The 12833-nt window shown below is 51.6% G+C and overlaps 8 protein-coding genes across 8 annotated transcripts; 3 read left to right on the forward strand and 5 right to left on the reverse strand.

Annotated features, from left to right (window-relative positions):
- Positions 1-122: 122 nt before the first annotated feature.
- On the forward strand, positions 123-653 carry ASPVEDRAFT_41553 (uncharacterized protein). Its single transcript, XM_040812378.1, has one exon. It carries the CDS (start codon positions 145-147, stop codon positions 481-483), a length of 339 nt encoding a protein of 112 aa, XP_040667800.1. The 5' UTR covers positions 123-144; the 3' UTR covers positions 484-653.
- Positions 654-761: 108 nt separating this feature from the next.
- ASPVEDRAFT_41554 (uncharacterized protein) lies at positions 762-1677 on the forward strand. Its single transcript, XM_040812379.1, has one exon. It carries the CDS (start codon positions 816-818, stop codon positions 1416-1418), a length of 603 nt encoding a protein of 200 aa, XP_040667801.1. The 5' UTR covers positions 762-815; the 3' UTR covers positions 1419-1677.
- A 164-nt stretch (positions 1678-1841) lies between these two features.
- Positions 1842-2204, forward strand: ASPVEDRAFT_28664 (uncharacterized protein; the record flags this gene model as incomplete). The annotated part of the gene is made up of 1 exon (XM_040810139.1): positions 1842-2204. One exon carries the CDS (start codon positions 1842-1844, stop codon positions 2202-2204), a length of 363 nt encoding a protein of 120 aa, XP_040667802.1.
- Positions 2205-2372: 168 nt separating this feature from the next.
- Positions 2373-5136, reverse strand: ASPVEDRAFT_41555 (M3 family metallopeptidase). The gene is made up of 3 exons (XM_040812380.1): positions 3484-5136; positions 2789-3429; positions 2373-2738 (listed from the first exon to the last, which is right to left on the reverse strand). The coding sequence occupies exons 1-3, from the start codon at positions 4798-4800 to the stop codon at positions 2546-2548; spliced, it is 2151 nt and encodes a 716-aa protein (XP_040667803.1). The 5' UTR covers positions 4801-5136; the 3' UTR covers positions 2373-2545.
- An 85-nt stretch (positions 5137-5221) lies between these two features.
- ASPVEDRAFT_52822 (uncharacterized protein) lies at positions 5222-6739 on the reverse strand (the record flags this gene model as incomplete). Its single annotated transcript, XM_040814704.1, has 5 exons — positions 5222-5624; positions 5692-5814; positions 5874-6032; positions 6086-6638; positions 6685-6739. 5 exons carry the CDS (start codon positions 6737-6739, stop codon positions 5222-5224), a joined length of 1293 nt encoding a protein of 430 aa, XP_040667804.1.
- A 958-nt stretch (positions 6740-7697) lies between these two features.
- ASPVEDRAFT_28666 (uncharacterized protein) lies at positions 7698-8754 on the reverse strand (the record flags this gene model as incomplete). The annotated part of the gene is made up of 4 exons (XM_040810140.1): positions 7698-7842; positions 7889-8245; positions 8292-8402; positions 8456-8754. The coding sequence occupies 4 exons, from the start codon at positions 8752-8754 to the stop codon at positions 7698-7700; spliced, it is 912 nt and encodes a 303-aa protein (XP_040667805.1).
- Positions 8755-8869: 115 nt separating this feature from the next.
- Positions 8870-10229, reverse strand: ASPVEDRAFT_41558 (chitin deacetylase). Its single transcript, XM_040812381.1, has 3 exons — positions 9658-10229; positions 9237-9601; positions 8870-9187 (listed from the first exon to the last, which is right to left on the reverse strand). The coding sequence occupies exons 1-3, from the start codon at positions 9945-9947 to the stop codon at positions 9132-9134; spliced, it is 711 nt and encodes a 236-aa protein (XP_040667806.1). The 5' UTR covers positions 9948-10229; the 3' UTR covers positions 8870-9131.
- A 916-nt stretch (positions 10230-11145) lies between these two features.
- On the reverse strand, positions 11146-12707 carry ASPVEDRAFT_114216 (Zn(II)2Cys6 transcription factor domain-containing protein; the record flags this gene model as incomplete). Its single annotated transcript, XM_040805615.1, has 2 exons — positions 11146-12631; positions 12679-12707. Coding segments are annotated over 2 exons (1515 nt in total), but the record flags the coding sequence as incomplete, so codon positions are not given.
- Between the last annotated feature and the right edge of the window lie 126 nt (positions 12708-12833).

Raw genomic sequence — 12833 nt, forward strand, 5'->3', positions numbered from 1 at the left:
GTGGCACCATCCTGATTGGAGTGTAAAGTCCTGTTTGTCTGCATTGGGAATAGTGGGGAGAATCCTGACTGCAGAGCAACAGTTATAAAATCTGAAATCTTTCCCCGCTCTCAACCCTGAATCTCATCATAAACCACCTGAACCATGGAGCCCCACGATAAAACTCCCAACACTGCCATCACCAGCGACCAGCTTAATGCCCTCGTTAATAATCTGCCTCCCATCACCCGCTCCGTCGTCCCAACGCTGACGGGCTGGCCAGCTTCAGGGGGTGTTTGGACTCTGAATCCAACCCAGGCCCAGCTAGATCAGGTCAACCGGCTTCCGATCATGTCGGATATGGAGGAGTACTGTCGGGCTTTGGAGCAAATCGGTGCTACCTTCTACAGCGATCCTACGCAGTGCAAGGAGGTCCAAGCTATAATGGCAGATGGTGTAGACCTGCAACTTAAGCAGACATCACCTGAAAGACAGGATCAGTGATTCCAGGCTGATTTAAGGCTGAAGCATGTGTATTCAGATCGAAGCGAAGGCCTAGACAACAAAGGAATGAAATCCGCGTGTTGAGTTCATCATTTAAGTCATGAATAGATCACAGCCAAATGCTCAGATAGAAGACGAGTACATTAAAGAACCTAGGCCCATGAAAGGCAGCTAACTCAAATATCCTCTAGTAAGCCATCCTGGTACTTCAGGATGGAGAGCCTCGTGCGGGGCTCTTGGGGCTGTGCATTAACGCTGTTATCTGTCCTTTATTCTCCCATAACTGGGGCTTGATACCAAGAATTTCTTCGAAGCATGGCGAGTTGCCTATGATGAGTGTCTTAGCAGCTGCACCTTTTGAAGTTACCCAAAGCGACACCCACTACCCAAGGGACCCGTCTGATGCTGTTGCGGCCCTTAACATCCTCAAGCGGTGGTTGCCGGCCGAACTGGCCCTGGCCATTCTACATCAGGCACAGTACTGGCTTTGTTCTCGTGTTGCTAGGCAAGATAGCCTTCGTTTCTCAGAATCCGCGTGTCGCGACAGAACCCCGTATCTGCTGTCAGAGCCCATAACAGGCAAACGATTCCCTGTTCAGAAGATCATAATCGATATTTGGAGCCACGACCAAGGCTGGAGCTCCTATCCACAAGACCATGGCACATACAGAGGCTCCTGGACGTGGTTTGACCTCGGGATCCAAAGACCACCTGGGAGGGAAGACGTTTCTGCGGGCCTTCCACAACTAGTCACAAATGTACATGCAAGCTCGGAGACGAGGCATCATCAGGTCGTGTATTGCAGAGACGAGCAGCCCTGGATGGGCGATCTTCAAGCAGAAGACCGGATCACAATTATTCCACGCGCGCTTTTCCCTGGCTGGGTCAATTTCACGGAGCGGGCTTCAGTTGCGATATATACCGATCTGTTTTAACATGCAGCTACAGCTGTAGTTACATGATGAAAGGCAATACCAGTGGCAAAGCAGAGACATCGGTAGCCGTATTCGGGACTCAATAGATAGCAGGAATACTCGTTGGTGTTACACCGTATTACGTTCTACAGACCGTATGTCTGGTCCTTAGGGGTTACAATCCATGTTGTCAGGTTATTGTGGTGGCTTTCAGTCATGTACCCGTACTCGTAAACGTATCGATGAAGATACTCCGGCATCAGCTGTGGTGCAACAGTCGCGCGTATGCGTATTTACCAACTGCCTTGTATACGCGAGAATGGACGCCTAATCAATACACGAGTATATAAAGAATCATATCCTCCTGAGATATTCTCTTCAACAGTTCATCGTTTCCCACAAAAGCTCCAACAAGCTCAATCTCACTCCACTTTACAATTCAAAATGCAGTATCTCACTCTTCTCAGCACTTTCGCCGTCATCCAAGGCGCTCTTGCAGGCGGAGTCTCCGTCTTTACCGGACCCAACTGTACAGGCAAGCAGACGAACGTCCACTTCGACTCCAACAGTATCGTCCCCAGCATCCCCGCCTTTGAGTCCTACAGAGAGAACGGATACGGGGCCCATGGACAGCGGATTCAGTTCTGGACCCAGCCCGGCACTGGACAGCAATGCGGAGGCGAATACCTGTACGACACTTGGGCCTACGGCGGCGACTACTTCCAGTCTCGGACGTGCTATGACGTCGGGGCACACCCAGACTCCCGCTGGCTGAAGGCTCGCTGCATCAAGACTGTTGCTGCATAGTGCCAGTATCATAGAAACGTTCGCTGCGTTGGTGGGTCATCTAGTTCCATTCTGTGTACGGATTACTCACTCAGTGCAGGACATCCCCATAGCAAGGACGGTATAATAGAGGATCACAGTTGGATGGGAGAAGATATGGGGTGCGCAATATTCGCGCAGCAATTCAACATTGCGGAACTACAAGACTGACTTGGCATTCGTTACGTTGTTAAAGATGATTACTTTGTGAATAGATCGTTGAAACATGGCGCTCAAAACTTCTCTTGCAGGTCGCCGTAGTTAACAGCAGTATTTCTTTTCATGGAAATTGTGATAGCTGTTAGACTGATCTATTGACTAAACTAAGCCAGTCCCATCTCCTTGTAGAATGCATCCGTCTTGGGGGGTCGGCCCAGGAACTCAGTCAACGTCTGCATCTCATCCTGACTGCCACCTTTCTCGAGGACCTTGTATCGGTATTGACGACCAGCGGTGGGGTTCATGGGGTCGGATTTGAAGACCGTATAGAACATGTCCGTTGAATAGACTAGCGAGCTGCATGGAGTCAGACGTGGAACAAATCAGAATATTCCAATAAAACATACCTGAGGTAGCCGTAGTAGCCAGCATCATAGCCTCCCATCAAATGACCAAATGTGGCCTGGCCGTTGCCCCAGTCGTCGCCCAAACCCAAAACCTCGGGCCCGTCCAGCTGTGTGATCTCCTTACGAAGCCTGTTGTACGTCGATGTGATTGGCAGTTCCTGGATTTTCTCGTGACTCTCGGGCTCGTGCACAGTCATGTCAAAGATACCAAAGTGGAGCTGACGCAGGTTAAACAAGGCATCATTGACATGCTTCGCCCGGATGAGGTTTGCGATAACCTCGTCGGGGATATTCTCCGATGGCTCTGCCTGTCCGTTTGCCTGCTCCTTCCATGCCGCAAGGTACTCTGGGGACAGCGTGGAGTAGTGCTTGCTCAGCGACTTGAGCTGTGATGGGTCCCAGCACCAGTTCTCGAGCATCTGGCTAGGAGCCTCGACAAAGTCGCGAACCGTGCTGGTGCCGTGGAACCTCGAGTAGATGGTCTTCGACACTAGATTGTGGATACCGTGACCCAACTCATGGAACAGAGTCACAACCTCGTCATGCTTGAGCAGACTTGGTTTCTTTGGAGTGGGCTTTGTAAAGTTACAGACCAACGCAGTGGCCGGGTAGCGACGCTTGCCCTCCGCATCAATATACCCCTGGAGCGAGATTAATTAGTTCAAGCAATTTTCACTCCAACTGGAGCAACTTACAGGCTGAAGGTTAAAGTTGGCGGCGTGGCCATACTTGCCAGGGCGAGGGAACAGATCCAGGTAAAGATAGCCAACAAAGCTGCCACCCTCACCCTCGTCGTCCCACACACTAAAGATCTGGACGTCCTCATGCCACACGATATCACTCCCCTTGCCGCTGGTGGCGACTTGATCACGGTCCTTGCCGGTGATTTCGACGAACACGAGGCCAAAGAGCTGCTCGAAGATCTTCAGCATGCCGTCGATCGTGTTCTGGAGTGGAAAGTATTCGGCAATCAGCTGGTGGTCCAGAGAATAATCCTTCTCCACCATCAGGCGGTCGTAGAATCGGTGGTCCCAGAGGTAGTAACCACCGTCGAATTTCTCTCCACGGGACGCCACATCGCTCTTCTTGAGTTCTTGGAGCTGGGCAATTTCTTTCCGGCCACCGTCCGTCAAACGAGCGCGCAGGTCTGACAAGAAGTCGTCGACCGTCTTTGGCGTCTTGGCCATCTTATCTTCGATCCGGAAGGCTGCATGGCTTGGGTATCCTAGCAGGCGGGCGGCTTCGTCACGCAAAACAATGGCCTCCCGGAAGAGCGGCACATTCTGGTTGCATTTGTTCTCGTTCTGGATCATGACCTTCTTGCGGGTCTCCGGGTTCTTCGCATACTTCATCGTCGGGAAAAGGTCTGGATACTTGAAGGTTAACCGGACTTTACCCTCGTTCTCGCCCTCTCCCTTCTTGAGGCCCGAGACGACATCTTCCGGCACGCCATCCAGCTCTTCCGGTGTAAACCATATACCGCCGTCCTCCTCGTTCAGGTTCTTCCCGAACTCAATGCTGATCAAGCTGAGGCGTTTCTTGATTTCCTTGAAGCGGTCGCGCTGAGGGCCCGCTGGAAGACCCAGGCCATTTCGGATGAAGCTCTGGTGTTCCTTCTCCAGCAGTCGGCGGGATTCCGGGTCCAGGCTCTCGTTCTTCTTCAGCACTGCATCGACAAGCTTGAAGATATCCTCACGCATCGATGACTCGATAAAGAAGTCGTCCATCAGTTCCTCCGCTTTGGAGGACGTGTCCCTCAGCGTTTGTTCAGTTGAGACAGCCTGGTAGAAGCCGAGGATATTGGATTCCAGAGCCATGACGTTTTCATCGTGGGCCAAGGGTTTCAGCACGGACGCAAAGCTGGCACTGTCCGAGGAAGTGTCCGCGACAATGCCATCCTGCACCTTGCGAGATGTCTCAATGAGGCGTTTGGCATCGCTCAGGATCGATTCGGCGGTGGCAGTGAAGAGTGGGGGTGCCTGGGGCGGACGACGGAGATGCTCGGGGGCCATGCTGGCAGTCGTGAGAGGGTGACGATAGACAGTAATAAAAGAGGGACTGCCGAACCTTGCACCACGGAAATGGCCCAGGACTGAGGCAAGTCGAGCAATGGGGGCGTGGGTGGAGAGCGAGAGGAAGGGAGCCACGGTGACGAGGAGGCTGACGCAGAGGACGAGGAGGGGGAGGAGGAAAGGGCGGAGGAAAGGGCGGGGAATGGTGGAAAGACGCAGGGGTGCCTGATGGAGTGATCAATGGGAGGAGTGAAGTGCCTAGTAGACGAATTAATGGACGGAGAGAGAGTTGGGCTGGCAGAGCAAGAGAAGCTGGCAGGTGCGGAGGAAGCGGGGAGCTGATTCATAACAGTGCTTAGTAATACACATGTGGATAAGATATGCACATAAGCCTATTGTATATTTGAGTGGACTATATTGACTACATCATGGAACCTACACCCACAGCCGCCAGTAGTGCTGCCAGTATACCTGCCTGTGATGGTAAGAGGAACACTCCCTCATTTCCAGGAACGCCTGAATCATCACTTGTCTCTGGATCAGTGCTGCTGGGTTCCTGATGACCAGGCTCCGTTGAGCTCTCGCCACTGCCAGCAGTGCTGGTCGGCTCATTCGGAGCCACGGTAGTAGTCGTATTAACATCGACTTGATTGCTATCTCTCGGAAGGTCCTCGCGAAAACACCGCCAGTACCAGCTGCTCTCATGCCCGGGTGGACCGTGGCTGGGAATGGCCTCCCACAGCTTGACAAGCGTCTCATTGCAGGGCCGTATGGCATCCGCGATATCGACAGAGCCTAGATCAACCATTTTGGGAAATTCAACACTAGTTAACAGGGATGACAGGTCAGTGTGGGGAGCTAGTAGCTTTTAGCTATGCTTGGATGCAGTACCTCTTGATTTTCCCCCACAGCCACACGTAAAAGGCTGTTTCTATAGTCGAGTAGATTTCAAGCGGCATATCAGTGTTGAACTCCATGCCTGTGGCGGTTTCTCCGAGAGCAGGGAGGCTTATGCTGTTCCAAAGAAAAAAAGTCAGACCATCTCTCGCCATTTAAGAATGGGGCTGATGTACCGAGATAGATTGCCAAACACCTGCGTCGTGGCTCCTATGGTTTGCAGCTTCGGGAATTCAACCTCAATCTGTGTCTCGATGTTAAGTCGCAAGCCCTGTGAAGAATCTCGCTCAGGAGTGTCAGTGTCGCCCGCTTTGTCGAGCTCAGGCACCGAGATGCTTGAAGCAGATAATTAGTAAAATATACGGAAGGTTGGATACAGATAACGAACCTTGCCACCTTTCCCTCGACCGTGAACTGGGACGTTGTCTTCAGAACTGGAAGATCAACCACCAGCGAGGGAATCTCGTCATCATCAGGGAAAACATCATCCCCTCGCACAAAGTAAAACCCTAGTTCTCCGGTGACCGTCTCCAATGAGGAGAGGACGATGCTCTTCCAACCACCCTTGAACCCAACATTATCGGCATCTTTCAATGCCTCAAGGTTGACCTCTCCATCAGGAGACGACGGCCCTAGGAGGAGCTCACCAGCATGCTGGAGGTTGCCTAGATTCACGGTTTCAACTCGGTGCACGGTAATTGCGGCGGCGTTGACGAGATCGGGGAGATCCAATACACCTAGATTCACCGGGGGCGCGTCTTCGGAAGTTGAAATGTTGCCGACGAAATCGCTAACACCCTCGAGAAAGAAGTCGCCGGAGTAGTCGCTGTCGATGGCGATATTGCCGGTAATCGTCGTGCAGCCATCGCGAAGACTATCCAGATCTTGGGGGCTGGAAACGGTGAGGATCTCATCGATGATGCACTCTCGAGCCAATACGGCTGGAAGATGTGTTAGCAGGAAATCGCAGCCAGAGAAATAACATACCACGAGATAAGCTCGATAGGGCCAGGAGCCCAATGCCAAAGCGAGATGGTCCCATTGCAATGATCGCCAGATATGTATCCGCAAAAGGAAGAGACTTGGATCCCTTTTGAAGACAAGCAGATTCATCGGGCGCCTAGGAGCCGGTTTCCTGGTTTGAAACCCTTCCAATCTCGAAGAACTCGACAGTCGCTAATCTACTTGGCTGATTGGCCCATTCGACACGCTGGACAGTGCCCAGGCTGCTAGACCGAACTACAAGCTGGCACAGCCCTGAAAGTGGAGGACTCCAGGGCCAGTCATCCACGGGCTTCTTCCGATCGATGGATCTTGGGAAATGATCGAATCTCGTTCAGAGGCTCGCTCGATTGTTACAACTAGAGGGTCGGTTATTCACCTGCTCAGAGGTGAGGCCGTGAGCGAGTGGTGCTGCCCAAGAGACTCCATAAAACCAGCCTCAAACTCTCAGGAGTCTGGACTCAAGAAGGATGTCCAGTCGTCAACTGTGGGCATATCAGACGATCTGCTCCGAAGGCCTGCTACTACTCCATGCTGATGACCAGAGTAGTCGGAGTAATCGGAGTAGTCTTCAGCTCAGCGTGTGGGGGTTGGATGCTTCGAATACGCGCCACGTATAATTGCCGGGTTCCCAAGACTCTCTTTCCGAGCACCAATGGATGAGGCAACGAGTAAGAAGCAGAAGTTGTCGTGTTGATGTTGATGTTGATGCTTCTCGTGTCGGCGCGTTGATCACGTGATGTCAACATAGTCGGGGTATTAGTCAGTATTAGGCCTCCTTGGGGCAGTGGCATTACATGAAAGTATACAATCAAGGACTATAGGTGCAGTTATACAAGAGGTCTGGAGATTGCAGGCTTAGTTCATAGGGTAATTCTGCATCTTCTACATTCGTGCGTCTGAAAGAGGACAGGTGCTTGACAGGCCACAGCTGCAGCAGCTAATGTACAAATATATATATTTATATTGACCATGCTAGACCCATCAACAAGTACATCTTATAACTTGGAACCGTTTTCCTTCTTTACAGCAGTGTTCGTCTCTGACCACCATGGATACATTGCAGAATCGACATCCCCAGGATGCGGTGCAAAGACAGGATTCCGCTTATCCAGGAAAGACTGGACGCCCTCTTTATAATCGCTGTATACCGTTAGTCTTCGCTTCAACCATGCGACTTTCCGCTTACCTCTGATTGATCATATGATGGAATACCCTGGATTCAAGAAGATGAGACTCCTCCGGTGAGCTTGGGCATTCCCACATCAATGCCCGGCTCATTGACGACGCTAGAGGGCTGACATTCTCCGCCATCTCCACTGCGACTTCAACAGCACGAGGCAGAACCTGGGCCTGTTCTGGCAGTACCTCTGTGAAGAGATCACCGAAATACTGCGCAGAGGGTGGGAGGACTTTCCCTGTCGTGATTAAATGCATTGCCTTGGAGAAGCCGACAAGACGAGGCAGGAAGTAGGAAGCACACGACTCGACTGTCAGACCGCGCCGTGTGAAGACAAATCCATATTTACTCTTTTCATGGCAGATACTACAATGCATTAGCAGATACATCACTGATTCTTAGGGAAACATACCGGATGGCAGCTGGAAGAGTCATTGTCATGCCGACACCCACCGCAGACCCCTGCATGGCAACGATGGTTGGCTTTGCACAGCGATGCATCGCCAGTGTCACTCGTCCACCGCTAAGACAGATCATTAGCTTGTCCTCCTAGCCCCGGTTTTGCTCCATACATACATATCTCTGAAGTCCGCCGCCCTGCCTTTGCCGTCTCCGAAGCCTACCGACAGATCGGATCCAGCGCAGAACATCTTCCCAGCTCCAGTTAGTACAATTGCTCTAACACGGCTGTCATAATGAAACAGCTGGAATGCCCGTGTGAGGCTCTCGGCCATGGCCGGTGTGAATGCATTGAATTTCTCTGGGCGGTTCAGGGTAACCACCACTACCGCGGTCGCATCTGGGGCGTTGGGAGGGTGATGCGAGATTTTTATATTCTCGAGGGAGAGACGTTCATACGACTTTGGAATATCCATTTTGATACATTGTGGAAAGATGTTTATTGCGGGCGTACAGACTATATAACTGTCAAGCACATGGGACTCCTCGGCTGGCGCCAATCTCGGTGTCGGCAAACTTCGGCTCAGCTACACCCCGCAGATCCTGCGCTGAAAGGAAGATATTTTATACAAGTGCCTTGAGATATTATACAAGCTGAATACACTATACGAGGGGCTGAATTGAACTACAGCTGACGAGGTTTGGGACTATCGTGGTTGTGACAATATCAACAGATTAAATTAACGGCAGTGAGTATAAACTCGCCACGATTAGGATTAAATAAAAATATTTCCGAGCATAGAATTATCATCGCTAGATTAGGCTAGGCAGCGATAAGTATAGGGTTGCCTATCTATTGCCTATACCATTCGTCCAGGGGGTCTCCCAGGCACTCGCCAACCGTGACAGCTATTACCGTTAGCAGGCGCCTCACAATTCTCAATTTCAAGGAACATACCTCTGAGCCCTCGGCTCTGAGCCTCAATCAGCATCTCCTCTGTCAGTTTGTAGACTGTCCAGTAGTGGATGTCGTGAGACAGCACAATGCTACCCCCGGCATCCAGCTCATTGACAAACTTGTCGAAGCTGACGTCGATTTGGGTCTCGTCGTTGTTCTCGTAGTCCTTGGTGTCGATATCCGCCGTGATGACCTTGTACCCAAGGTTGCCCAACACTTGGAGCACATGGTCGTCGACGTCGAAATATGGCGGGCGCATGTAGGTTGGTCTTTCCTCGATCAAATCCACGAGAACGTCATCAAGCCGGTTCATTTGAGCTTCAATTTCCGCATCGCTCAGGGTGATAAGGCTCAGGTGGTCGTAGCTATTGAGTAAACGTCAGCCAAAAAGGATTGCTAACTGGCGATATGTTATACATACGTGTGAGATCCGATCTGGTGGCTTTCACGCTGCATGCGCTGGAGCAGATCGCCGCTCTCAGAAGCAGTGTCTCCTAGAACGAAGAAGGTAGCTTGAGCGTCGTACTCTGCAAGGAGATCCAGCAGTTGGCTGGTGTACTCCGATGGGCCGTCATCAAAGGTGAAGGCTATCGTTCCTGGCTCCGTGCAGCCAGTGATGAGCTGACCTGCCGGTACATCTCTGGCCTGGAGAGGGGAGGACAACGCAGTGGAGGCAACAGCTGCCAGAAGAAAAGTCGCCGAGGAATGCATTCTGAATAGATATTTCCGATTGATTTGGAGAATTAGAATGGATGCCACAACTGAGACAGCCGGGGTAGACTATATAGCCCCCGCCAAAGTCCACCATATCGATGTGGATGTGAGTTGTCAAGCTCTTCTCTGCAGATTCGGACAAATCACATCATCCCTGACTTTGGCGTGCATATTTCTGGACTGCAACCAGAGCACTGATAGTTGGGGTTGCCGCATCCCTGGCAAATAACAGTACCTGGAATGCTGACAATTGAAAACAGTGGAAGGCGAGAAGTGCAAGCGGCAGCCCCTTGGCTCGCCCCTTGATTATGGATACAATATTCCAATTACACTCAGACAGAACCAGAAAGTTCAATAGTCAAGACAAGAAGCCTGGTTTCCTGTGGGCCGGAGATGGCTGCCAGTGCAATATTGTGCGGAAGTGGCCGCCGTAGGTAATAAACCGCTTGACAGGTCACTCGATCCGACTTGGCCAGAGCCCCAACCTGTTAACTTCGATCATGCATGCAAGGCCCTCTGAAAAATACCCGATGAACGCCATTCACGCAAGGGATTCGATCCTATCGAGCGCCGCTCTTCCTCCATGCAGCCAAGCCAATCCTTCGCGCACGGAACCAGGCAAACAAAGAGACACCAAACAAAAGCAATCACGAAATAGACAACTCAACCGCAGCTGACCAGGGCTTGCAGCATGGGCGTCCTTGGCTCTTGGGTGTCCTTGGCTGTTCCTGGGTGCGATTGTCTAATGGTCCGGTAGGAATTGCCTGCATTGGCAATTGTTTGTCAATGATAGCGAGGATAAATGGCATTGCATACTAAATATATGGTTGTACGTAGTTATGGATAATAGGAATAATATCAACGGCTGAACTTAAACAACCCCCTAAAAATTGGCTACACTGGGCAAGAATGTTGGGCATCGTATAACCATGGATGCACCCTGGGAAGGCTGAATTGTGGCACCCTCTTCAAGCATCAGCTCATTTTTGCGTCTGGCCATTCCTCACTTTTTGTTTTCATTCTTGCTGCCCTGTTTACGGGAAATTGCCTGTTACTCAAGGCAGCCGGAGGCGGTACAGAATATTATCAGGCGGAATGTCTATGGATTATTGCATTCTGGGATCACGCTTTCAAGTGCACAGGAAATGAGCTAATGTATGCTTCCAGTCTATGTATTGGTATATTGGTCTGTGAGATCACCGCATGAAACTTGCATCCGGCTATATCCGATGTCAGCCTGCTTGCTCTCTGTGAAATAAGGCGACAGGGACGAGATGCGTGCAGATACATCGACCTCTCCGGGACCGTACTCAATCCCAGGCCTGATTCCAGCAGCAGACTCTTCCAAACCCACAATCCGCTCCGCAATACGCCCTGCCAGCTCAGCATCCCAAAGCCCCTCGCGCCGCCGGGAATGCAAAAGGAGATTGGTGGCGCGATGGCGGATGGAGGAGAGTCGGCAGCGAGTAGCACAGATAAACAGAGGGGTAACAATGCCCAGGGACAGTGAAAATGTCGACGTCATTGACCTTGCGCTGCTTTGTTGAGATTCTCGCGGCTCTTGCAATATATCTGTAGCCAGCGAGTTTATTGTTGCAAAGACCGGGATATACTGGTCCCAGGAAAGCTCTGAAGGTGGCCAGTCCAGCTCAAGAAAGACTCGCATCAGCAGCCTCCAGACTGTCATGATCATCACAGTTGGATGCTTCTGATTTTGACACGAGTCAAGCCAGACTTCGAAAATGTGCAACCAGTTTTCCAGATCACCCCGAATGTGGAAATAGCTCTCCTCTATCTGTCGTGCTTGTCCCTGCAATTCAAACCCCCGATGATGGCGTTTCTGCGAGAAGACTCCACAGGCCGCCTCGAAACGCGTGAATCGATTGCAGAAGAGGTGGAATGACTTCAGCATCTCGTTGGCATTAGAGGTCGGGCTTGGTGGGCTGATGCTAGGGTGCGAGAAGGAAGAAAGAATCGCAGGCTGTAATTCAACATCGAGCGCCTCTTCACCCTTGATCTCCAACACTTGGGTTTCCAGAATGCAAAATGGCAGAGTGATGGCCTCCGGTGGCAGCATCGAGTCCCTCCCAGGCAAGGCCTGTTGTTGCTTGAGGATTTTGAGGCCCGAAGTTGCATGGCGCACGGCATTCTTGTACTCACCCCGAAGGCACTCGAAACAGAAGAAGAAGATGCAAGCAATCAGAAACGTTTCATCTCGCTGGGCTGTCTCTGGCTGTATTGACAGCAGCTCTCGGATGGCTCTATTATAGTGAAGCAGTATGAACTGCGCGTCGTTGCTGTTTGCCAGAGGGCCTCTCCCATGGAGGACAAATGACCGATGCAGAGACCCTATGGCGACGGCGATGCTCCTCAGGATGGGCTGATGATAGGCGACTTGAAGCAGCAGAACTCCGATATCTGCAGTGAACGACTGGGTTGTATTCTGGTGGAAGAACTCCAGGGCGCGATACTCGTCGTCGGCGATGAGATCGGGCGACTGGGGGGTCTGCCACATTCGCGTTGGCTTCGAAATGCCGGGGATATGCTGGACAATCCGGAAGCTGTTCGACGTCGAGGTCCCATCAGAATCCGTCGTGTCGCCGTAGCCATCGCACTGCCTCCCTGCAGTCTCGCATCGGCGACAAGTAGGCCTTGTCTCGTCGCATTTGACGCGGCGGTTCCTGCGACATAGTTAATAGCAAGCCCTAACAGCAGACTGCCAACTCACTTGCAGGTAATGCACCCATTCCGTGACCTGGCTGCTGGCACTGGATCACTTGAAGAAGCCATGATCAATATTCTCTTCCTCCACGGTCGAAATGCTGGTCTTGTACTGACATACTCTGGGCCATACACGAGCAATGCACTGCCACCGGGTAAAGC

The sequence above is a fragment of the Aspergillus versicolor genome (genome assembly GCF_001890125.1).
Source record: "Aspergillus versicolor CBS 583.65 unplaced genomic scaffold ASPVEscaffold_5, whole genome shotgun sequence".
NCBI lineage: Eukaryota > Fungi > Ascomycota > Eurotiomycetes > Eurotiales > Aspergillaceae > Aspergillus > Aspergillus versicolor.